The following is a 25,837-nucleotide window of genomic DNA, read 5'->3' as shown; positions in this document are numbered from 1 at the left end:
TATGTGTGGAAGACTTATGAGAAGCAATGGACAAGAATTGCATAGGATAAGACAATATGGAAGATAACCTATATCAGAGAAGAGGGCTTTTGTTATTCAGTCATTTCCGTTGTGGCTGACTCTTCACAATCCCATTTGGGGTTTTCTTGGCAAAGATACTAGATTGGTTTGTCATTTTCTTCTCTAGCTCATTTTACAGATGAGAAACTGGCGCAAAAGGGTTGACTGATTTGCCTAGGGTCACACAACTAATAAATGTCTGAAACAAGATTTGAACTCAGGAAGATGAGTCTTCCTGATTTCACACCAGTGCTCTATCCACTGTGCCATCAACACCAATAAAACCACCAGTTCAGTAGAGTAAGATCTATATGATCACCAACTATTGGATCTGTCAACTTGGTTTTGCAGCAATCCCAACTAGTGCAGAGCAGCCTGGTCCTTCGCTGAGAGTCTGAAGCTAAAATAGCCCACACCTTGGAATTTCCCCATGTCTATCAATCAGTCAATTACTTACAAACCCAGCCTTATGGTAATCCTGCTTTGTAACACTCAGGTGCACCTGTTAATCTATTTGGATCTTTCCTCTAATAACACAGATCACAAAGCCTTAATATCTGCTCATCACGTGTTTCTTGTCCATGCCTTCCCATGAGCTCTTTATTGGAGGTTCACTTACCCTCTTGGAGGATTCTTTTTTCTTTAGACTTCATTAGGATTCGAAGTGAGTACTGGGCTGTCCAACTGTTATTCCTCCTTTTTCAGGTATACATCTCCCTAATGATATCCATTACTCTAGTTCTTCAAAATTCTCTCTTCATTATGTGTTATAGGTTGTTCACACCTATCATCACTCTCTGTTTTACTCTGTGTGGTTTTTAATTCTTTGGAGACTATAGTATTCTATGATTTGCAGCCATACAGCAATATCATCAGTAGATTACTACTATTAAAAGGATGAATCTTTGTTTCTTGGAGAAGCTGAGGTCATTAAAGAGCTTTACAATTTCCCAAGAGGAATCTACCCTGTTTTCCTCCTGTTTAATATACCGTATTTATAATTTATACACACACGTGTGTGTACATACATACCCCTCCACATACATGGTAAGCTCAGTACTGACATGTCATAATTTGGGCAACAGGCATTCTTCATCCATTTGATTTTTACTATGTGGTTAGTTAGGTCAAATTCTTCCTATTCCTTTACTTGTATCTCTCAAGAGATCCAGTAAAATATCCTTCCATTTAGATATAATTTCCTTCTTGTCAAAAATGTTGAGATTGATATGATTCACTTCCTTTTATAGTATGTTTACTCATTGGTTGTGGGACAAGGATTACACAGTTAGCATCCCAAGATGGTCTAAAAACTGAGATTCTGAACTCCCACTACAACCTATGCCACTCTGCCACTGTCACTACTGGACAGGGCTGAGGCCCATTTGAAATATGTTTTTTCTTTTCAGGGGTTGCTATGGACAAAGAATTCATCACTGGGTAGCCTACTGATGATGAACCTCTCTACACTTAGTCTTGGAAAGCAGACTCTCTCTTTTTTTCTTTTTGCGACGTTAACACTCAGAGTCTTTTTAGAATGATAGAACCTAGCAGAACTTGGGCTTTCCTTCCACAGTCTTAGAAAACTGAGGGTCACTATCACATCATAATATAGCTTTGCAGTAAGCACATCTGGAATAGTAAGTTTGGTATGATAAATGCAGGATGTTGCTGTGAAAAAAGTATCCAAATAGTTCTCTGAATGTATGAGCAAAAGAGGGAGACAGCTGAGAAATCCTACAAATCAAACTGATGAAGGAAAAGTTGTTCACCTAGCTAGATTCTATTTTAGACAGAACATTCAAATAATCTATGAAAAAATAATCTTTAATATTATGGTCACACTGCTATCCTTTAGACCAAAAAAAGTCTAATTTAAATGTTATTTAGTTATGCTAGTTATTGATGTTTTGCCTTTTCACCTTTTTAGCATGAAACAAAGAGTTACTACTACCACAGTAATAGTAGAGTTCACTTTAATTCTCTTAGATTTCACCCTAGGGCATGGTAATGAAAGACAATCCTTAAACTTTATCACTCATCAAATTGTTAACAATATTTTTCTTTCAACATTCATTTCTTGAATACCTAATGTTCCTTTCCTGAAAAAAGTCATACGCTACCCGGTTTTCTTGGCTTCTTTCATGTGGGGCTGTTAAATATTTATTTGGCATATGTTTGGCAATCCCAGTGGATATCTATGCCCTGCTCTTATGCTCCAAGCTCCTTTATGCCTGAATATTGCTAACTGTTGAATTAGTTTCCTATTTAGCATTGCCATTGATGACATGGTCAAAGAATTCTTGGGGAAATTATAGATATCCATTTATTATCTTAGAATATTACAGATTTTAGACAAATACTTTACATATCAACTATCTATTTAAGAGATGGCAGCATCCCTAAATGCGATTTAACAGATTGACCTTAAAAAGTAAAGATCTAAGGAGCTTGAGTTCTGAACCTGGAGGTCTCTGCTCTTTCTTTGTACCATCAGGAATATTTACAAAAGTTAGTATTATTCTCCTGAAGGTTTCTAAGTCCCAGCTACAATGAACTAGATTTATTAATTTGTGCTCTTCTGAAGGACTCCAGACTAGAAAATGTTGCTCTGTTCCCTTTCTCCTTTTAGGGCATGAAACAACACTTAAAACATAAAGTTGATTTCCCTGAAGGAATCTACGGTTTACAATTTTGTATTTAGGTTCTGCTGCTTTAAAAGTCTTATACCAGTACTTGAGCCCTGAAGTAAATTTATTATCAGAAGATGAAATTTTATAAATGTAAATAAATAAAAGCAATATAGGAGAGGGGCTAGAGGATGCTGGGAGGCTTTTAGGATTTGGCACAGAGGCCAAACAGACCTGTGCCTACTCCAATTGCTTCAGAGTTTATGCATTCATAATTTACTATCAAAAGATTAAAATTCATAAATATAAATAGAAGTAATATGAGAGGGGATAGAGGAAGTTTTGGGAATTTGGCACAGAGATCAAACTGGTCTGGGTTTACGTTCAGGATACTTCAGTTGCTTCAGAGTCTATTCAGTTCAAGGCATAGTGGATGTCCTAAAAGGGGATGGATAGAAAAGATAGAAATAATGTCCCATCCCCTAAGATCAACACAAACAGAAAACACACACATGCGCACGTGCGTGCGTGCGTGCGTGTGCACACACACACACACACACACACACACACAGAAATACAGAGCAACAACTTTTCCCCTAAAACCAAGACAAACAGCTAGCTAGCCAGATAGACAGATGCATATACACACAGCACTAATAACATCTTGTCTCCTAAAACCAAGAGATATAGATGGACAGACAGAAACACACACACACACACACACACACACACACACACACATACACACACACACACACACACAGATTTTCAGTTACAAATTTAAAGGAATATTTTAGAGTCAAGGAGAAAGTGCTTGGACTAAATTCATGGCAAATTTAACTAAAAATACCCACTTTGCACACAGTGTATCCAGTTCTGAAAGAGAACCTTCTTATTTCTGAACAGTTGAACAGTGATAAGATAAAGTGATAAGAAACAAAGAGGAGGGGGTTGGACCATGTGACCTCTGAGGTTTCTTCCCACTCTAGATCTAGCATCCCAAGATAGCTACAGTGATCACAAGCCTATGAAAACATGCTGCGGGGTCGATCCTTATCATCAGAACATTTTGCCTCCATGTCAGGAGATCAAATGTTACATCTCTCCATGGCATTGCTCCAAATGTTTTCTGCCAAACACAGGCACCTTCCAAAGCACACAATCTCTACAGGGACTCTTGTTATTGGCAAGAGGACATCATACATTAACCACTTTAACTAGACACATACCTGGAGTTAAGTGCTTTGGCTGGTGTGTAAACAGAGCTCTCCATTTCCTGTCACATTACAAGCCATTAATGATACAGACAGACTTCTCCCCACTTTCTGAACCCCTTCTCTTATCTGGCTTTGCAATCACCATTTGCATCAGTTGACTATTTCCCACCTCCCCCATACTTGTTGCTCAATCTGTCCTGGGCAATCAGTGTTTAGATGAGCATATACAATTGTTCAGAAAGGAATTCTTCTGTAAAGTTAACTTATGCTGTCATCCCTACACCTAACTCATTGTTTCTGTGCTTCATCCTCTCCATCTCGACTTCATTCGGTTGTGTTTTCTTTTAACTCAAGAATCAAAGAGGGAAATGACATTAAAATTTGCAGGAAAACAGAGCCAGGCTTACCCTACTTTATCCTGATCTTTTACTGACATATCATTTTAAATTTTCTCTAAATCATGTATAAAGCAAGGACTGTCAGATAGCAACAATAATGCAAGTGTTCTTTTAAAGAAAAAGAAGGGAATTACATATTGAGACTTTTACCCCCACTAATGTCCAGACTTCTCTTTAGGACAAGACATTTTCTTCACTTTTTGTTTAAAATGAGGCATTTCTCATGACTTTTTGATAAACCTAGGCCACTTACATTCCTTGATAATTTGATAATACTTGAAGAATGATTTCATTTAAATGAACATTCAGATAATACATACCATTTCACAAATGGGGGAGCCAAGCAATGGAGAGATATCATTTGGTAGGACAATCCACCCAAAGGACACTGGAGAAACACATTGGTGGGAATGAATAGGCTGCAACATCCCCAACTGTCTACTAGACATCTCCAACTCAACACTATCGAAAACAAAATTCATCTTCCCTCCCCCAAATCCATTCTTCCTCCTAATTGTGCCTGCTTTAGTTGGGAGTACCAATGTTTTTCCAGTCACCCAGGTTTGAAACTGAGGAATCATCCTCAAATCTTCGCTTTTATCCATATTTCTCTATCCAATAAGTTGTCAGCTCTAATTGATCCTACCTTCATGGCATCTGTCATATCTATCCTTTTTTCTTAAGAAATGCTAAAGGTGGGGAGACAGAGCCAAGATGATGGAGAAAAGGCAGCGATTTGCCTGAGCTCTCCCCCAAACGCCTTAGAAAACGTTTAGATAATACCACAAAACAATTGTTAGAACAGCAGAATCAGGGGCAGCTAGGTGTCACAGTGGATAGAGCTATGGTCTTGAAGTCAGGAGGACCTGAGTTCCTGAGTTCAAATCCGGCCTCAGACCAAACACTTGACACTTACTAGCTGTGTGATCCTGGGCAAGTCACTTAACCCCAACTGCCTAAAAAAAAGGAAAAAAAAGAACAGCAGAATCCACAAAAAGATGGGATGAAATAATTTTCCAGCCAAAGCTGACTTAGAAGGTCAGCAGGAAAGGTCTGTCACACCTGGGTGAGAGTTAAGCACAGTCTAGTGCAGGCCATGCCAGCACCGCCTTGGCCCCAACAAACCAGGAGCAGACCTTGGGAGCCACTGAATCAGCAGTGGCAGCAGTTGTTTCCGGAGCTTTCAGCCCACAGGTAGTAAGAGGGTCGAACAACTCGTCACTAGGAGATTACAGGGATCTCTTTGCTAGCACTGAAGAAGGACTCCGTTGTATTGCCCATATTTGGAGCAGGGTGACAGTCCTGGGTGGCAGTCCCAGGGCAAGGAGGAGCACTAGCATACCAGAGCTTGAGCCACAGAGGAGGGGGAATCCTCTTCACAGTTTCAGGGCAAAAGAAAGTGTGGTTGTGGTCACTCAGACCAAGCACAGGCCAGGAGAGTAGTAAACACCTCTCCTTAGATCATACCACCTTGGAAGAACTGAAAACTTTCAAGTCCCTAGAAGTATCTCTGAAAACAGCTGCATGAAACCCCTGAAGCTTGGGACAATGTGCCTTCCACCCTAAAAACAGTTCCCTACTTTAACAAAAAGTTAAAAATCAAGAAATGAACTAGGCAAATGAGCAAGCAACTGAAAAACATTCTGACCACAGAAAGTTACTATGGTGACAAGAAGGATCAAAACATGCACTCAGAAGAAGATAACAAAGTAAAAGCTCCTACATCCAAAGCCTCCAATAGAAATATGAATTGGTCTCAGGCCATAAAATAGTTCAAAAAGGATTTTGAAAACTGGAAGTGCCTGCCCCCATTTCATAATTCCATAAATTAATTAGGAATTCAGAGACTCAGGAAACTGGAATTCAACAGCAGACCCTTTTCTGGGATCAATATCTATATGAACAGAATCTGAAAGAAACCATGACTAAGGGAGTAGCATGTTCCAGGTCTAGTCAAGCATCACTAGAATGATTGATAAACTATAGGGAGAGCTATATAGTAGATAATAAGAATTCTTGAAGATCTTTCTCCACCCCCACCCCCCACCCTTCACCCCCTTTCATACACAGCCTGGTCAGTGGAAATTGCACAAAATGACAGAGAATTCATCCATTTTTTTCATTGTTTTGCTGGAAGACAGTTGTGCTCCCTTTGGAGTGAGAAAACAAGACCCAAGGATCCCCCTATGGAAGCAATAAAAAGCAATACCTTGAGCTTCCTGCCAAGGGCAATGAGAGCTGTAGAGAGAACCACACCACAGAGCTAAGGGCTACTTGCAGAGAGGAACACGTGACAGTGAACACAAGACTCATGGAGGTTTGAAGGAATCTTTGTATTTGAGACTAAAAGTGATTCTCAAGTGATTTATACTGGGGTTCATTCAGGAGCTTCTATTTTTGTTCTTTTTAAATAAAAATTTCTTCTGTAATATTGTAAGCATCCTGTTTGCATGAAGAGTCAGTCTCAGTATCCTGGGGAGGATAGCATGTGAAGATTTTCTTGGGTTTTTTTTTTGTTGTTGTTGTTTTGAAGATGGGCATATAAGTCAAAAAAAAAAAATGAGAAAATCCACCCAAGTAGAGCCATTGCTATCATGTCATTGGAATCTCTGAAACAGGGGAACAATTAGCATCCAAGTGATGCTAATCTCTCGCTAGACTTACTCAGAGGATCTAATAAGAGGATCATTTCACCAGATCTATCACTGAATTTTACCACAATGAAAATCACCCCAGGAAACACTAGTATTCTTTGTCATATCACTTCAATTTTATATAAAAGAGCATTTCACAATTACAACAATTTGGTCAGTTTTTTTCAAAGAATTGTTACTGCTCTTACCATGACTCCATGTTGTCTACCAAATAAAGTTCAAATTAATGGTATGGGAATCTAAATCCACATTCACATTTGAGGAAGAGGGTGTAAGCATCACAAGTCATTCTTAGAAATTTAACGTGATTATAATATTGTAATAAAGGAGACATGCAAAGGGTATACAACTGAGTATTTTGTTGTAACGTAATTTCTATCCCAAGTGAAAATTATGTAGTAGTACCTTGATAGATTTTCGTTTGTAAAAATGGGTGAACAAACAAAAGTAAGGATTTTGATAAGAGGAAAATGAAGGTTTTTATGGTGAAAGTACCTTTGGTTGAAGATGCCATTGATTCTTGCAGGCAAAACATCAACAACAAAAAAAAGGATTTCTTTGCTATTGCTTTGGTATGCTAGCTGAGTTTCTGGAAAACAATTAAACTTCCTACCACTTAAAATTTTTAGAACATAAATGGTTAAAAGTATAAAATAAAAATAACATTATGTCTCAGAGAATCCCAAAGCCCCTGGACTGTAAATATTTGAAATTATGTCAAAAAGTAGAATTTATGGCACTATGGAAGAGGAACTTGAATTGTGTGCTTTATTTTTAAAACACTGCTGCTAAAAATTTGTTTCCATAGTAACAAGGCCAACATCAGCAACTACTGTAGACTTCCTCCACTTTTTTTTATAGTGTGTTTCAAGATCTGTTTCAAATACCCACTTTAGAAACTCATTGAGGGAGCGGTTTTCTTGATCATCCATCTGAAGCAAAATGAGGCAAAACACACACACAGAGCACTGAAAGGCTCATGTTTTATGGATTATGAGCATTCATGGTTGTCACATTTTCAGCAAGAAGTCAGCCCACTAGCTACCATGCCAACCCCTAAACATGTTCTGCAATAAGCCTGCTCATCTATCAAGATAAACAGAAGGTTATTTACAATCTTATTCAAACAGAAATGAGAAGCTGCATGGTATCTAAAAACACCCTTCTTTTAATACCTAAATACTGAAAATACTAAATGTATAATCCCAATTATTAGAAAAGTTTCATACACTCAGGTGAACCTAATCATTTGTTAGAGGATGAGTTATCATAAAGTTGCCAAATTCCATTGCCATATGAACCAATCAGCTATCTGGCCACAGAATAAAATAATTTAACTTAAGATCTGCCTTAATCACATGATATTTCCATGAAGTAATACCTGGTCACCCCAACTGGAAACAATTCCCCACATCTCTGAATTCCTATAACTCCCCTCTCTTACAGTAGGTGTCATGTACTATCTTGTTTATCTGTTATAGTTATTTGTACATACAGTTCCTCTACTGAGAGACAACTGGAAACATTTTTGCATTTGCATTCCCATTCACTTACTACCTGAAAAATGTGAAATTATTTAACCTCACTTACTCATCTCTAATAGGAAAATAGTAATACTTTCCCTAATTACCTTACAAGCTTATTGTGAAGAACCAATGATATAATATACATGAAGTTTTTTGTGTAGTGTACATCATTACATAACTTATTATTAGCTTATGAGTTCCTTGAAGGTGGGAACTTTGTAGGATCCATCTTTAAATACCCCAAAGAACTGGCAGAATGCCTTGCACATTGTAGGCACTCTGTAAATATTTATTATTGAATGAAATCCTCTAGATACTCCTAGTAGTAGGTAACATTGTGCTAATTGCATGTGACCCTGAAATATTGGATAGCCTCTTAAATGAGATTTATTTTACTAAAAAAATTTAGGCTTAATTATCAGCCCAGGAAAATCCAAATGGAAGAAAAATGTTTATTCTTCAGAACAAGATATACAGGTGGATGGGCAACCTATCTATTAGTACATATATCTTGGATAGACATTGAATATGAACAATGAATTAGGCCCAGAGCTGAAAAGGAGGAGGAGAGCAGGTGGGACTGCCTTTGGAAAATTGCAATTGCATTTCATAGGCCAAGTTTCTCCCTAAAATAAAGGCCTATCTTTTTAATACTGAAATTTTTTTTGTTGATATTATATGGATGTAAGTGAAGGGATGCTATAGTTGCCAAAGAATTGAAGTTGAGGCACATAGTGGCCATGAATAGGCTACAATACTTTACCAACCAAGAATTGCCCAAGTGAATTGGTATAAGGGATGCAGTCAGTGAGATGACTGGAGAAGAATGCAGTACAGTCATGTGGAAAGGGCAAATGGAAGCGTAGGTGCTCAGGGGTGGTCATACAATGGGAAGAGAACTAGAGAAAGATTTCCCAGCATGTTATATGAACCTCCTGAGGAGAATTTATAGGAGGACACGGACAAAAGATGGATAAGATGAGAAAATATGGAAAAAGTTATGCAATACTTGATCCAAATTTAAACATTGAGTGTCAGCACACACATCTTGTCTAACTGAGGCAGCATATTAAGATGGAAAAGCACTGGATTTGCAGTTAGAAGATTTGGATTAAAATTCAGGGTCTGCCACTTACTACCTGTGTGAACTTAGGCCAGTCATTTAACCATTCTAGGCCTGAATTCCTTATTTGCAAAATAAAGGGATTGGATGAAATAACTCCTAAGGTTTCTTCCTGCTCTAAATCTATGATGTTATCATCTCGGATAAGAGGTGACAGCCATCAGAGAAAGGACATCAGTCTTTGCAGTTCTCTTGGAACAGAAGATTCAGACCGAATGTTTCAGTTGTCCTCACCTCTTTGAGGACTGTGGGAAGTTATTCCCAAAGGTTTGTTTTATCTCCAAATTCCCCTCCCCACGCTTATCCAGTAAGAGACTATATTCTGGTCATTTCTTTTACCTAAATGTTTTCTGTATCCTGATTTTGCTTCATCAAACTTAAATAGATAAGGGATTAGCTAGATATATATAGACTTTAAATTAGGATAGAGAGTCCTAATGACTTTTTTGTCTGCTCCAATACAGTCCATGAAAGAGTAGAGAAAGGGGCCATGTGGACCTAAGGGACATTTCATTGCCCTATGGCCAAAAGTAAGATAGTTTCAACACAGTGTGGCTAATTAAATCTCTGGCCTCCACTGTGAGAAGAGAAAAGGGCAAGGTGGAAATAGGGGAGGCCTAGGTGAGAGATTCAGTTGCATCTTCTCTAGAGGAGAGGAATGAACAGAAAGGAGAAAGAACCAGCCACTAGTGTAACAAACGTATTTGTAGGCTTAACGGCAGCCAGAGACCATGTCTTACTTGACTTTGTATCCCCATAATGTCCTATACTTGGGAGGTGTTCAACATATGTTAAATGAATGAATAATAAATTATTTTTATTTTTTTTCTTCATGTCAGCCTATTCTGTAATACTTGCTAAATAAAGGAAAACTTTTGTGGCAGTTTATTATTATTATTATTATTATTATTATTTGTTGTTGTTGTTGTTGCTATTCTTGCAAGGCAATCAGGGTTAAATGACTTGCCCAGGGTAACACAGCTAGTTAAGCCTCTGAGGACTCAGGTCCTCCTGACTCTGGGCCAGTGCTCTATCCTCTGCATCATCTACCTGCCCCTCCTGGCGGTTTAAAGAATGAGTCTTGGTGAGGCAATGTTTCAGAATGAAATAATTTAATCTTTTAAAAGAAATAGTATAATGAAACCATACTTTGTAGGGGTGGGGCATAATAGGACAGCCCTGAAGCTGGAATTGGGAAAACTGAGTTTGAATCCCAGCTTCCATTTTTAGTAGTTGTGTGACCTTTGACAAGTCACATAAGCTCTCACCATTTTATAATGCAGGCAATGATTGTACAATTTGCCTCACAGGATTCTTATGGGCAAATAATTTTGGACACCCAAGTGCCATATTAAGTTATCATTATTATTGTTTATTCTGCCTTAATGTGTCTATGTATATAGATACAGGGATAGAAATCATATTGAATATATATGGAAAATAAAAATAGTGCACTGGACAGTATGGGCTAACATTATTGAAACATAAAATATTAATGACTATAAATACACATATCTTTTCTATACTAGAACCTTTTTAAAAATAGCCTTAAAAGATAAAAGCCTTTTATTTATTAAATAAAAAAGCCAAATAGCTCACACTTCTTTCCAAATGAACTTGAAGTATTTTGTATTAAAGTGATTGGTACTAAAACCAAGGAGAAGCCTGCTGTAAACATAGTTACAAAATTAAGTGATATTACAGAACAAAAATCTAATGAGTCAATATAAAAATGAATTTTTTTGAGGGTGGTACGGTTTGAAGGATTGGTTGCTAGATAATTTCCTAATCCATTTCACGTGATTTCTTTTAGAATAGAGAAAATCTCAAAAGTGAAAATTTCTCTGAAATTTGAAAATGTGCCAATTATTGAGGGTATTCTGAAAAAAATATGAGAGGAGAGTAGGCAGGCTTTTGCAAATGATTTCCTATACCACATCATATTTTTATAGCCAAATAAATATTGACTGAAAAGTATGGTGAATACAAGATTTTGTTGTGCTTCTCAATTGGTGATTACCAGAAAGCATTTAACTGTATAACTAAATGCTCTCTTCCAATAAGAAGTCTCTTGTGTATGTTAAGATTAGGCAAGATTCTTTGACATACACAACCACAAAGATAACTTTGACCCACTGATTATTAATATTAATAAGTAAGAAATAAAACAGGAGAAATGTTCTTGCCCAGAATTTTGACCACAGTTATAGAGGATGGCTTGCACAAGGTTCAAAAGGTGGTGGGATTCCCCATAGATGATAAGATCTTCCAGATGCTTTAGTTTATGTGTAGCATTGTGTTAATTGATTCAAACTCCAGATTATTATATGGACTCCCATAATTGGAAGCATGTAGGTGGCTCAGTGGGCAGCTAGATGACTCAGTGGATAGAGTGCTGGGCTGAGAGTGAGGAAGACCTAAGTTAAAATGTAACCTCAGATGCATATTAGCAGTATGACCCTGGTCAAGTCACTTAACTTCTGTTTGCCTTAATCCACTAGAGAAGGATATGGCAAATCACTCCAGTATCTTTGCTAAGAAAACCCCATGAAAAGTCTGGTCCATGAGGTCACAAAGAGTTAGACAGGACCAAACAACAATAACTGAGGGGGTAGATCACTAGACCTAGAGTCAGGAAGATGAGTTCAAATCCAACCTCAAACACTTACTAGCTGGATGACTACTGTCAAGTCATTTAATCTCCATCTACCTCAATTTCTTCAACTATAAAATGGAGGTAATAATATCATGTATCTTGCAGGGTTGTGAGGATCAAATGAGATATTTGTATGCCTGGCATAAGTAGGCATGAATGAATGCTGGTTTCCTTCCTCCTTTCCTCTCCTTAAGTGAGATCTATGATTATTCAAAAGACTCGTAGAAGAAGAAGAATGAATTGGATAACAAATGCTTTTCATCTCGACTGAAACATGCAGTTAGATGGTCAGTCCAGGGCAGTTTGTGCATCACTACCTATGTTTGGGATTGACATTGTGGATGGATAAGTTGGACACAGATTTGAACAGGAGGAAAAGCCACAATGCTTTTTAGTGATCATAAGTCACTCCTTAGAGTAAAGATTCATATTTTCAATTGAAATTTTCCTCAGTCATGGCTAGTTAGGCTTTAGAATCTTATAATATTACAATTTTCAAGAAATCAAAGTCAAGAGTGTCTTAAAGGGAAATTGAGAGACTTGTGGTCAGTGCAAATAATCTTCTGCACATTTTCAGTAATGACCTATGCTCGAGAAATGGCATAAGGCAGAGATTGGCCAACAATGGACTATTTCTGTGTGGCTCACAAACTAAGAATGGTTTTTGACATTTTAAAATACATTAAAATTTTCTTTAAAAACGTAAAAACCACTCAGCTCACAAACCATACAAAAAAAAAGTTTGCCGACCCCTGGAAGGGATGTCTGAATGGAAATGAAAATGGATCAGTCATGTGATCTAAGCAAGGAGCAGCCGATGGACAGGCCGAATGCTCCACTTGTACCCTCAACATGTAAAAAGACCTAGAGGAAGGCTTGTAGGTGCATTGGGTGAATCCACTGGGGAGGTTCTGTGCAAGAGCATAGATAAGAATAACACAATGCAAGAAGGCAAAGCTGGGCTGCCGTCTTCACTAGTGGAAGGAATGTCTGCTTTGATGAACCATCAAATATTAAAGATTGAACAAGTACATCCATAGAGCACCGACGTATTGGCCTGATGATATACAAATCCCTGAAGCAAACTAAGTTTCATTCAGCTATGCCCTTGAACTAGTGTTATCTGGTTCTTAAATGCAGCTTAATAAAATCTTGTGACTTGTCTAATGATAGTAGGTTAAAATAAAATGGCATTTGTTAATTAGAGTTTGAGATGCATTTTCACTAAATCTCTGGTGTCACCACCAGATAAATAAGGTCCTGTTTGGTTGAAGTTGCCCAATGTCTTTATCTTCTTTTATCTCCTTCCCTAGGATGTTGAAATTTAAATTTAGTAACTGAAATTAAATTAGGTAAAAGGACTTGAGTTTTTTGAAAGGAGATATCCTAGAAATAATTAAGTATGTTTATGATGTTCCTTTTGCTATCTTAAATGAAGACTTTCATGGAGGAGAAACAGAAGTTTCCTCCATCTCCTGCTACTTGGTTCCATGGTTTCTTTGCTCCCCACCTTCCAGAATTCTTATTCCAAGAAACTGAAGTCACTGCTCAGGGCCTTCTCTTAAAATTACAATGACCCATAATTTTAATCCTGCTAGCAATAAAAATTTCGACAGAAAAGATCATTTGTGAATTTCTTTCCACTCTGGTAAACAAGGAAGATAATGAAGAATCTACATAGTCCTTAGAGTTTACAAAGTGTTTTCTAAAATTATGTCAACCCTATGGCTTTATTAAGTGCCATCTCCTCACTCTCTCGAGAATACTTATGCAGTCATCTTGAAGCTGGGCTTCGAGTTAGGAAGACCTGAGTTCAGAATTGGCTTCAAACACTTACTAGCTGTGAGACTCTGGGCAAATCATTTAACATTGTCTACCTCACTTTCCTCAACTATATAAAAATAATAGCACTGTTCTCCCAGGGTTGTTGGGAAAATCAAATAAGATATTTGTTAAGTGCTTAGCACAGTGCCTAGCACGTAGTAGGCACTTAATAAATCCTTCTTCCTTTCTCAGAACAATCTTGTGAGATAGGTAATATAAGTACCCACATTTGACAGGTGAGGAAATTAATAACAGCTGGCATTTAGATAGCACTTTAACTTTGCAAAGCTCTTTACATGTGCTATCTCATTTAATCCTTATGAGGTCCTTGTGAGGTAGATATGTATAGGTGCATGAGATACATATGTAAGTGAGGTAGGTATAATCTGCATTTTATAGATTAAGAAATTTAGATGCAGAGAGGTTAAATGACTTGCCCAGGGTAACGCAGCTAGTAAGTGTCTGAGGCCAGATTTGGCCTCAGTTCTTCTTGAGTCCAAATCCAGCACTCTACCCCCATTCCACCAAGCATGAAATAACTTGTCCACATTCACACAGCTACCATACAACCCTCTTTAATATATATGATGTTTCATTATTTAACACATATATTATGATTGTAAGTTCAAGATCAAATTAATAACAAAAAAAACTTACATGAATGGACCTAGGGTGAATACCCTAACAATTACAAATATCAGGATCATTGCAGTTAAAGCTGCAGAAATAAGGGATGCCTGCAAAAGAAAACACAAAAGTGTCATCAGTTTATTGATACAGATACTTTCATTTTAATCTTGCTTTATTCTTCTAACCAAATTTGGCTTTTCTGATTACTTAATACACTGAGAATCACTTGTTAATTCTATTTATTGCTATAGATAAGGATAGGGAAACCCCAGCCTACAGGTCAGATTTGAGCTTTGACTTAATGCTTGTGGCTCCCCTCTAAAATTATCTCTAATTTATCTTGTAGATATCTTGTTTATCAGCCATTTTTGCATGTTACCTCCCCCATTAGACTGTGTACTCCTTGAGAGCAGGAATTGGGGTTTTATTTATTCACTTATTTATCTATATATCAATTTATTTGTTTATTTGCCTTTCTTTGTATTCCCCAACACTTAGTTCAATGCCTAACAGATACTAGAAAATAAATTAGAAATAAATGATTATTGACTCTACATAGTTTTTATCCAGTCTACTGGGTAGGTTCTAAGTAGTGATATCACCATATACAGCTACTTCTGCAAAACCACAACCACATTTGCAAGCTGTTAGTGGATTTTGATGGATAGCTGTAGGTTGGTAATTGGTATGACTCTTTGTCTGTATCTGTATTTATGTAGATGTTTCTATTTATATTTCTGTGTTTGTTTTTCTGTGTCTGTTCCTGTGTGCCTATTTTTCTGGCTCTTTGTGGACTCTTTCGGTCTCTATTGCCCTTTTCTTCCTCATTCCTCCTTTTTCTCTCTTTTTCATTTCTCTTTTAATTGCCATATCACAGAACTAATATTAAATTTAAATTGTACGTGCTAAATGCATATAAATTACATAAAATAGATGTGCCTATTTCATGTTTTCTGTTCTTAATTCTAAAAGCAGGCTTATAAAAAAATTGTATGTTTTCTCATAGATGTACAGAGAGAGAAAATCTTTTTAAGAAACTCATCTGATCTTTGATTAATTTTTTTTTCTTTTAGTTGGTAATTCCTAATATAAAAAACATCTCACTTCTGCCATAAACAGGGGCGTGCTGGAGTCAGCTCAACCATCTCTCAGGGGCTGATTGTTAAATATTCAATATAATTATTTACACCCCCCAATTGGCAAACACTACAAATCAGGGCTTGATTTACTGTTTCATTGACTGTTTAGACTTAAGAAAGTTATTATGGAGAAAATGTTAATGCATATTAAACTTAAAAGTGTAACAGGCATAACTTTTTTTTTTTGGGATAGTCAGTCATTAAACCTTTATCAGCACACCGCTGCCTATAAGGGCTAGGAATCCAATCTCTATTGGATCTGTGATTTTAACAGCTTAAGAAATTCCCTAGTGAGAAAACTCCCTGTACCAGTACAGGTCAGTACCTTCTCTGCTACTTCTGACTTTAGAACACCGGGCAGTTAAGTGACTTGTGCATGGTTACACAGATAGTATCTGCAAAAGTGGAACATGAATCCATGTCATCTTAGCTTGAAGACCAGCTCTCTACCCGATACTTCCTGGCTGCTTTCTTCTGTCAGGGTGGCAGAGTGACCTAATGGGCCAGATGCATGCACTTCTGCAAGGAATTCTTTTCATTTCCTGGCATTTAAGGTCTCTTGAATAATTTGCCTTATTGACAGTTTTCCTTTAGCTTTTCTATATCAAATCAAAAATAGAGTGTAGGCTCCTTTCTAGTAGGAATTGTCTCATTCATTGTATTTATCTGGCATAGTAGGCACAGAGGAACATAGTAGGCATTTAATAAAAGTCTGTTGATTTACTGACATTAAAGGGAAAAGCAAAAAGAATGTTAAAAATATCAAATACAATGGGAAGGTTCTCCTTTTAATTCTCCTGCTTTTTTCTACAATATAAAAGTATATAGATGAGAAAAAACCAGAATGAAATGAAGCAAATGACAAATACAGCCAGGCAGGCTATGTATATATTCCTACTATTAAGTGAAAAACTGTTGTAATGATCTGGATAATTCAAGCAAAATGATACTTTGGACAAAACCTGGGTATTTCAGGTGGAAAGTCTGGGGGAAAGAGGATGGAACCTCACCTGTTGTTCAGTTGTTTTAGTCATGGCCATCTCTTCCTAATTCCATTAGGAGTTTTCTTGGCAAAGGTACTGGAGTGGTTTACCGTTTCCTTCTCCAGCTTGTTTTATAGACAAGGAAACTGAGGTAAACAGTGTTAAATGACTTGCCCAATGCCATACTGCTAGTGTCTGAGGCTGGATTTGACCTCAGGTCTTCCTGACTCTGGGCCTAGTACTCTATCCACTGTGCCACCTAGCTGCCCTATCATTACCTTAGCTCTATGCTTTACATTGAATGCATATCCCTATAACTGTGGATGTATGATAGAGAAGCAAAGTTTAAAATTGATTGGATTATTAAAAAATTATGAGGAAATTGCTAATGAATGACAAGTTTTCATTTTTCATCATAATGTTTGCTGTTATGTTAGTAGAGTCATAGATTTAGAGATGGAAAGGACTTTAGAGTTCAACTAAACCAACACAATCATTTTATAAATGAGGAAACTGAGGCCCAGAGGTTAAGTGACTTGCCAAAGATTACCCAAGTAGTAAGTGGCAGAACTGGGATTTGAACCTAGCTTCTCTGACTCCAAATCCAGTGGGTTCTTTTTCTCCTTGTTACTTCACACTCAGCACAATAACACTTAATGCAAATATGTCCAGGACAACAAGAAGTATGCTCCAAGAGTCATACTTGAATAAAAGTATAGTAATAAATAAAGGCTACAGTTGTACCTTTATTGTGAAGTGCAGAGTTGATCATTCTTATGAGAACAAGGACCTGGCATTTATCAGTATAAAATACTTTGCAAACTTGAAGCACAATATGGTAGCTATTATTATTATTATTTGCAGTAATAATAACTTAAAAATTTATCAAACCTGACAAAAAATGTTAGCAATAAATGGATAGTACTTTGCAATCAATTATATTTTATTATGGTAGAAATGTACAGAAAAAGATTATAGAATCTAAGAGTTGTAAGAGACCTCAGAGGCTCGGTGGTCTAACCAAATATGAGCCACAATCTCCTCTATAATAGCATATACTTAATTTTTAAAAATTATTTTTATTTCATTAAATATTTCTCAATTACATATGAAATTTTTTTCAACAATCATTTTAAAAAATTTTGAATTCCAAATTCTTTCTCTGCCTCCTACCATCCCTGCTCCTTGAGAAGAAAAACAATTTGGTTTTGATTATGCATGTGAGGTCATATAGCACAGACTTTAACAAGTTGTCACCTAGCTTTTGCTTGACAATCCCAGTAGAAAGAACCCATTACTTCCTGAGGTAGCTCATTTCACTTCTACATAGCCTTAATTGTCAAGATTTCCTCTGCAATTTTTTTTTTACTTATTTTTCCTTGTTCTCTGAGATAAAGCTGATTAAATCTGAGCTTGTCCCCTTCCCCTTTTCCCTCCCCCATCTCACCTCCCCACCCCCTCCTGCCAATCTTATCTGATGGGGAATCTTTTCTAGTCTCACCTTTCTTCTCACCCTCTTCTGGATGTGCTCTAGCATGTATGTTATTCTTGAAATGTAGTACCAATAACTAAATGCATTATCTCAGTTGTGACTTGATGATAACTTTCCTCATAAAAGATGCTGAAATTTAATTGATACACTCTGCTGAATTTTTGCTACTAATGCCACAGATTTAAATCTTGATATTGTTTTAGCTACCTAAAAAGGTTGGAAAATGCATTTTAATAAATCCTACTTGCATGTATATTATATATGGATATATATTATATACATTATATTATATAGAGTCTGTTTTCATTTTTGCTCTTGAGTTACAAAGCTTGTGGCTTGCAATAGTACCTGCTTTTAACAAGAAAAAGAAAGGGCACATTTAGTTCACACTGTGATGTGATGTTTAATCACTGATACTTAAAGACCTACCTAATGACTCAACTACAGTTTACTGTAGGATAATCATAAATCATTTGGCTTTGCAGGAAAGCACTACAATTAAGAACTCTGCAATGAAGACTGTGATTTGGCACAATTGCTTCAGTTGACAAGGGACATTTCTGTTTCTATTTTAATTGTGGAGATTACCTTTCCCAGCTTGGCTATGTCACGATACAGAGATAAAGGAAGAGAAAAGGCAACTGTGGAGAGCCCAATAATGAAATGGCGGCCAATGAAAAAGTTACCAGGATCAACTAAAATACAAAGAAGATTATTACACATTTAGAGGCATACATAATGAGAGCACACACACATAATTAGACACAACTTTTCAATTTTTTTTAAACCAGAACTGTGATTTTCCTGGTGTCAGGAATTTCCTCTCCCAGAGTGAGTTGGCACTTTCTCTGCAGCTGAGAGTATTAGAGACTTGCCTGGGGCAACACTGGGTTGGCCCCCCCTAGCCACCATGTGTCAGACATAGGACTTGAACCCGGGTCTTCTTGACCCCCAGACAACCTCTGTGTCCACTACGCTATACTGCCTCTCATGCAGAGCAAAATTCAAGCCACTGAATACATTTTTCTTTTCCAGATCTGTGATTTCATAATTCCACCATGTCCCTAACAGATGGTTTTAGAAAGTTGGGGAGGGGGGAAATTGAGAGTTTAAGAGACAAGTCCAGGGTCACACATCTCATATATGTGTGTGTATATGTATGCATGTATATGTATGTATAAACATATACACATATGTACACATATGCATACACATACACATATATGTCACAGGCAGAACTTGAACCCTAGGTAACAGGATAATAGCACCATAGACCCACAGCTGGAACAGACCTCGACGCTTTCATTTCTATGACTGAGAAAACTAAGGCTGAGGGAGGCTGAGTAATTTGTTCCAGATCACAAAGTCAAGTAAGATTCTTTCTACTGTTCCCAAGTCTTTTTGACTCCACGACTACTCTTCTAGCCACTATAATGTACTGTCACTCATTTTTTTAAAAAGTTCATTATATTAAAATATAAGTCACATCACAAATGTTTTAGGAAGAAATAATTCTCAGGAAACCTTGTCAAACATATAAAACTACAAATGTACATAACAAAGTACCTTAAGGTTAAGTCTCTAGTTAAAATGTCCTAATATTTCAAACCAAAGTGGGAGGTTTTTTTTTAACTTTATCTCATTTTAAAACAAGAAATAGACCATGGAATGCACCACCTTTATATCTTTACATCCTGCCTGGGAAAAAATAAATGCATAGGGGTTTTTTTTTCCCATCATAAGAACAGATGGAAGTCCTGCCATAGCCATTGCAGAACTTCATGGCATAACAACCGTAAATATTGTTGTGTTCTGAAAACATAGGAAACACTTTGATATTACAATAGTAATAATGCTTTTTAAATCTAAAAGTAGTTTAATTTTTTCTTTTAGTTGTATGTCTGGCTTTGAGACAGAAACAATGAGAAAGAAATTGATTAAAAGCTTTCAGGAAATAAGACGACCTTTTTATATTATCATTCTTTATGAGATTAGGATTAATTTGCATTTCTGCTCTTCTAGGAACACCTAGACTGCTATTTCATTTGATCCCTGGAGAAGCTCCATGATCCTGTGTTTCTTTACATAGAGGACAGCTGACTAGGGAGAAAGGTGTTGGCGTCTTTTCTCATTCCTTCTTCCTTTCCTGTTTAAGTAATTGGGAATGGGTAGGAGATATCTATTAGCAGGTATGTATGCCAACGAGTGGGCCACCATTAAGTGATGGCTGCTGGAGAAGAAAAAGATGAAGAAGGGAGGGGAGTTTTGCAATCTAAGAAGTGAGGGGGCTTGGATGACTGGCTTTTATCTTGTATTGAGTGGGGTGCACTGGAAAAACTAGCCAGAGAGTCAAAACTACTGAGCTAGAGAATATGAAAGGGGGAAAGTGAGAGGTAAAGGGGAGGAGGGAAGAGACATAAAGAAACAGGGAGACAGAGAGTCAGAGACAGGGACAAAGATGGAGACAGAGTGAGGGAAGGTAGAAAGGCCACCAATTCCTACCCCAGATTTGACCAGTTGGATCAGTAGGTGAAACAAAGACAACAGGATTTGTCATTGTGAAGAAGGCCTCTTCCAGGGAAACCCTTATATTGAAGACTCTAGGTGACACTGGGGACTTAAAATTCAATAACTCCCCAGGGCTAACAGTTGTTTTTGTAGGCATCTGTTTTGTTTTCTTCTTCTAATAAGATTTTCACCTATAATATTGTGATCTCAGCTTGGGGAGAGGGGGAAGGGTGAAAGGGGATGGAAAGTCTATGAGTCAAGAAAGCCATAAAATCCTCCAAAGTATATTTAGGTATTTTGTGTTACACATTTTGGTGACACTAAAGTTATACTCATATATGATCTATACTTTTCATTTTAAGCCTCTTGAATGGTCTTTTGATTGAAAAAAAGGTTAGAACAAAGGTCTGAATCTAAGAAGGTAAAATTTAATAGCTATAACAGTAAAGTCTTACACTTGGATTCAAAGAATCAAGTGTACAAATAGAGAATGGGAGGGGCTAGACATGTTTATCTAAAAATGACCTTTTTTTTTGGTTCTATTTCGATGTCATTAGGAGGCAATAGTCTTATGGTAAAAAAACTGATTTGATAATCATGGGCTGCACTGACAGGCATAGTGAGCTTCATACCCAGATCTCTAACTACCTGCTTGCTACTTAGATGTCCCAGATGCATCTCAAAATCAACATGCACAAAATGAAACCCCTTATCTCCCTCCAACTTCCAAGTTACCTGACCTCCCCTAAACTTGCCCATTTCTGTGGAGGGTACCATCATCCTGATCACTCAGCTTTGTTCACAAATCAGTCATCTTTTATCCTTTACTCTTCCATCACCACCCCACCATCTCACACACACACACACACACACACACACACACACACACACACACAGAGTCTTATATATATCCCTTATCTTTACTTTCATGACCACCCCTAATTCAAGGTTTCATCAAATCTGATTAGTTTCCTAATTGGTCTCCTTGCTTCTAATACCTCCTTTCTTCAATCAATCCTTCATACAAGGGTCAAAATTAATTTTTCCAATGTATGAATGAGGCTGATGGGCCCTAGTTTACATTAATTCATAGCTGTTCAAAATTCTACCTCCTCAACATGGCATTTAAATAGAGTGGATAGAATGCTGGGCCTAGAATCAGGAAGACCTGAGTTCAAATGTGACTTCAGACACTAGCTATGTGACCCTGGGCAAGTTACTTAATCTCTGTTTGCATCAGTTTCCTCATCTGTAAAATGGGAATAATAATAGCTCCTACCTCCCAGGGTGGTTGTGAAGCTCAAATGGGATAATAATTGTAAAGCCCTTTGCACAGTGTCAGGCACATAGTAGGTACTGTATGAATGTTAGCTATTGTTAAAGTTCTACATAATCTTTGTGCAGCCTACCTTTTCATGGTTATTTCAAACTACTCTCTTCCATGTACCTTATGTTCCAGTCAAGTGGCTACTCTGTCTTTCCTCTTCTCAGCATTTCATGTTGTCTTTTCAGAGGCTGCCTTCCCATGCACCCCGTTTTTACCTCCACATCTTAGAAACCTTAGCTTCCTCACAGTGTTGACTCAGGTGCCCCTCCTACAAGAAGCCTGTCCTGATCCCTTAAGTTGTTAGTATTTTCTTCCTCCTCCAAATGGCTTGCATTTCCTTAAATTGTGCACATACAATGAAATCCCCAGTATGATATAAACTCTGAAAGAGGAGGGACTTTTTAAAAATCATGTCTATCATGAATGTATCATGTGTATCAGGCAGATATCTTCCCGAGTTCAAATCTAGCCTCAGACACTTACTAGCTGTGTGACCCTGGACAAGTCACTTTCCTCACCTGCAAAATGTGCTGAAGAAGGAAATGGTGAACCACTCCACTACCTTTGCCAAGAAAACGCCAGGTGGGGTTCTGAAGGGTTGGATATGACTGAAAAACGACTGGACAATAACAATTTCCCCTTTACCATTTCCACCTTACACTAACAAATGCTTAATAGTCTTGAATAGAATTGAAATGAATCACATAATGTCCAGAATGAAATACCTGAAGTCCTCTGTACTCTGCCCTGTCAGAACACACTAAAGTGTTGTATTCACTTCTGAGCATCACAGTTTAGAAGGCCATAGGTGGGCTAGAGTGCATCCTAAGGAAGGCAAGTGCCCTGGGGAACTAGTTGAAGGAAATAGGGGTATTTAGCCTGGAAAAGAAAAGACTTGAGAATGAGGGTAAGGGAGAGGGACATGTCATAACTAGAAGGATTAAACTTGTTCTGCTAACCTTGTTCTTAGAGGGCAGAATTAGGAAGAAGTAGAATTTGCAGGGTAGGGGGAGAGGAAAGAAGGGAATAAACATTTGTATAGTGACTACATGTGCCAGGCCCAGTGCTAAGTGCTTTACAAATATTATCCCATTGGATTCTCACAACAGTCCTGTGAGACAGGTGCTATTATTATCTTCATTACACAGTTTAGGAAACTGAGGAAAACAGAGGTTCGGTAACTTGCCCAGGGTCACACAGCTAGAAAGTGTCTGAGTTGGGATTTGATCTCAGGTCTTCTTAATTACAGTCTTTGTGCTCTATCCACTGTGCCACCTGGTTGCTTCTAAGACAAACTGATGATATTTAAGGGAAAAGTGAGCATGAATTATGAATTCATTCATTTAAGCTGAGTCTTCTATATCAAAAAATGAAGGTGATGGTACAGATAAGCCAAGTCTTAAGTCACCTCAGAAGGGCTTCAATTATCTGGATATTTTAGGGAAAACACTGACTTGAATTATCTGGATAATAGTTTTCACTCCCTACCTACATTCATTTGCATAATAGATAAATATGTGCAGAAGAAAATGAATTTTTGTGACGTTGTTACATTGAAGAATCTTTAGGGTCCTGGGGGAACATTCAAGTTGAATGCTATGATTAGTCACACTATGGTCTAATTAGATGTATCTCACTAGTTATTTCTACTTTGGATCTATTACCATAATGGATCATATGGGATAGTATTTCTAAAGCACTTAGCACAATGCCTGACACATAGTAGGGGCTTCATAAATCCTTCTTCTCCTTCTCCAATACCCTTCAGCCAAATATGTATATGAAAATACACTTTTAAAATAATTATTTTTAGTGAGTCTGGAAAATGAGTCATACATAATTCTTTATGGTCTTGAGATACAGCTATGAAAACAGTTTCAAGGAGGGCATACTTAATCTGGTGTGCATCAAGAATTATGGCTTTGATTTCCTGTAAAAGTGTGGACAATCTCCAAATACCCTTCTAAAAACATTGGCATTTGGGCAGTCCTGAAAAATAGATTTTGTATAATGACCATTACTGAAAATATTCTGGCCTCTATTTTTGGCTGTTTCCCAAGAAGCTCAAAGAAGTCACTTAGCATTAGAGGAGTCACACTTAATGATGGGGAAGATAATCCATCAAAGGCAAAGCACTCTTTGATCACATATCTTGTTTTAGTATTTATTTCACTAAAAAAAAATAAACAGTTCATTCTAGGCAGAAAGCAAATGTGGGGAGACTTACAACAATGGCTTCCATCTATATATCATGCCTTAAGGTTTGCAAAGTATCTAATTTGATCTTCACAAACACCAATTTAGGTAGATACTACAGGTGTTACGGGCAGGTAGGTGGTATAGTGGATAGAGCTCCTGCCCTAGGAATCAGGAGGATCTGAGATCAAAATTGGCCTCAGACATTTATTGCTGTGTGACCCTGGGCAAGTCACTTAACTTTGTCTGCCTCAGTTTCCTCATCTGTAAAATGAGCTGGAGAAGGAAATGTCAAACCACTCTAGTGGTTTTTCTCTTTGCCAAGAAAATCTCAAATGTGGTCATGAAGATTTGTACACAACTGAACATTTTAGAGATGAGAAAACTCAAGTTCAAAGAAATTCAGTTACTTGGTTGTGTTTACATGACTTATAAAAAGTTGGAGGTGGAATTTTAACCCACGTGTGTCTTGGCATTCTCTCTACCATACATACCCCTTTCCAAGGGGTGGCATCCATGGGAGGCCCCTTGCCTTAGGAGTAACAGGTATAGGTTGCTCTAGGAAAGCCACATTGATTCTGGAACAGTGATTGTGTCCAAGGCCTCCTCCAGGTCTAAACCCTGCGATTTCTCAGCCAATGTCCCTTCCTTACAGCTTCACTTATTCCTAGGTATATACCCCTGTACAGCAAGTTTGAAAGAAAGAAGAGTACTTTTGACAATCTACATTTTGGTTCCATAGGCACCACAAAGTGGAGTGGCACGTAAATGAGATCTCACTTGACTGACTCTAAGTAGAACATGCCTGTGCTGGTGACCAATAATCCTTATCACCAAAGGAAACTTCACATAAGCAAGCTCCCTCCTAAAATGGGAGACACAGTTTTCATTAGTCAAGTCACAGGTATGGTCAGTTCATGGACTAAAAGAGCCAGGACAGAAGAGTCAAAGGTTAGCTTGGCACTCTCGTGCTCCTGCAACTGGCAATCAATCAATTAATCAATCAATAAACATTTATTAAGTCCTAGAGACACAAAAAGAGGCAAAAGTCAATCTCTGCCCTCAAGAAGCTTATGATCTAAAGGCAGGCTAAAGTTTAACGATGTTAACCCTCCTAGGGAGGCACAATAGTCTGTGACTACCCCTGCAGTAAGTATCAGCCCTGGTACCCAAATTATCCCACAGGAAACCCTGCTGCCCCAAGGGTGCACTGAACTCGTCCCAGTGTTTAAATTATCTTTATCCTGTGGTTATGAGTAAAAATATGGAAGGAGGATGGCATTAGCCCTTATAATTTTACTGTGATTAAGGCTTAATAGCTCATGGAACCTAGAAATAATAATAATAATAGAATAAGAATAAGAATTGCTAATAATAGGCAATTTTTATGTAGCTCTTACTATGTGCAAGGCATTGTGCTAAGTGCTTTACAGTTATTCTCATCTGATCCTATTATTATTATTATTATTATTAT

At 37.5% G+C, this 25,837-nt stretch overlaps 1 protein-coding gene across 2 annotated transcripts in view; it reads right to left on the bottom strand.

Annotated features, from left to right (window-relative positions):
- Positions 1 to 25,837, bottom strand: part of SLC38A11 (solute carrier family 38 member 11) — a 70,126-nt gene that overhangs the window by 27,913 nt on the left and 16,376 nt on the right. For both annotated transcript variants that reach the window (XM_020990848.2, XM_020990851.2), the window contains exons 7-8: positions 18,921 to 19,027; positions 14,746 to 14,825 (exon numbers count right to left, since the gene is read on the bottom strand). In XM_020990848.2, coding sequence (XP_020846507.1) covers positions 14,746 to 14,825; positions 18,921 to 19,027 — 187 coding nt within the window. The remainder of the gene's footprint in view (positions 1 to 14,745; positions 14,826 to 18,920; positions 19,028 to 25,837) is intronic.

The sequence above is a fragment of the Phascolarctos cinereus genome, unplaced genomic scaffold (genome assembly GCF_003287225.1).
Source record: "Phascolarctos cinereus isolate Bilbo 61053 unplaced genomic scaffold, phaCin_HiC Scaffold_726;HRSCAF=1367, whole genome shotgun sequence".
Taxonomy (NCBI): Eukaryota; Metazoa; Chordata; class Mammalia; order Diprotodontia; family Phascolarctidae; genus Phascolarctos; species Phascolarctos cinereus.
This window is presented reverse-complemented; position numbering and strand designations above follow the sequence as displayed.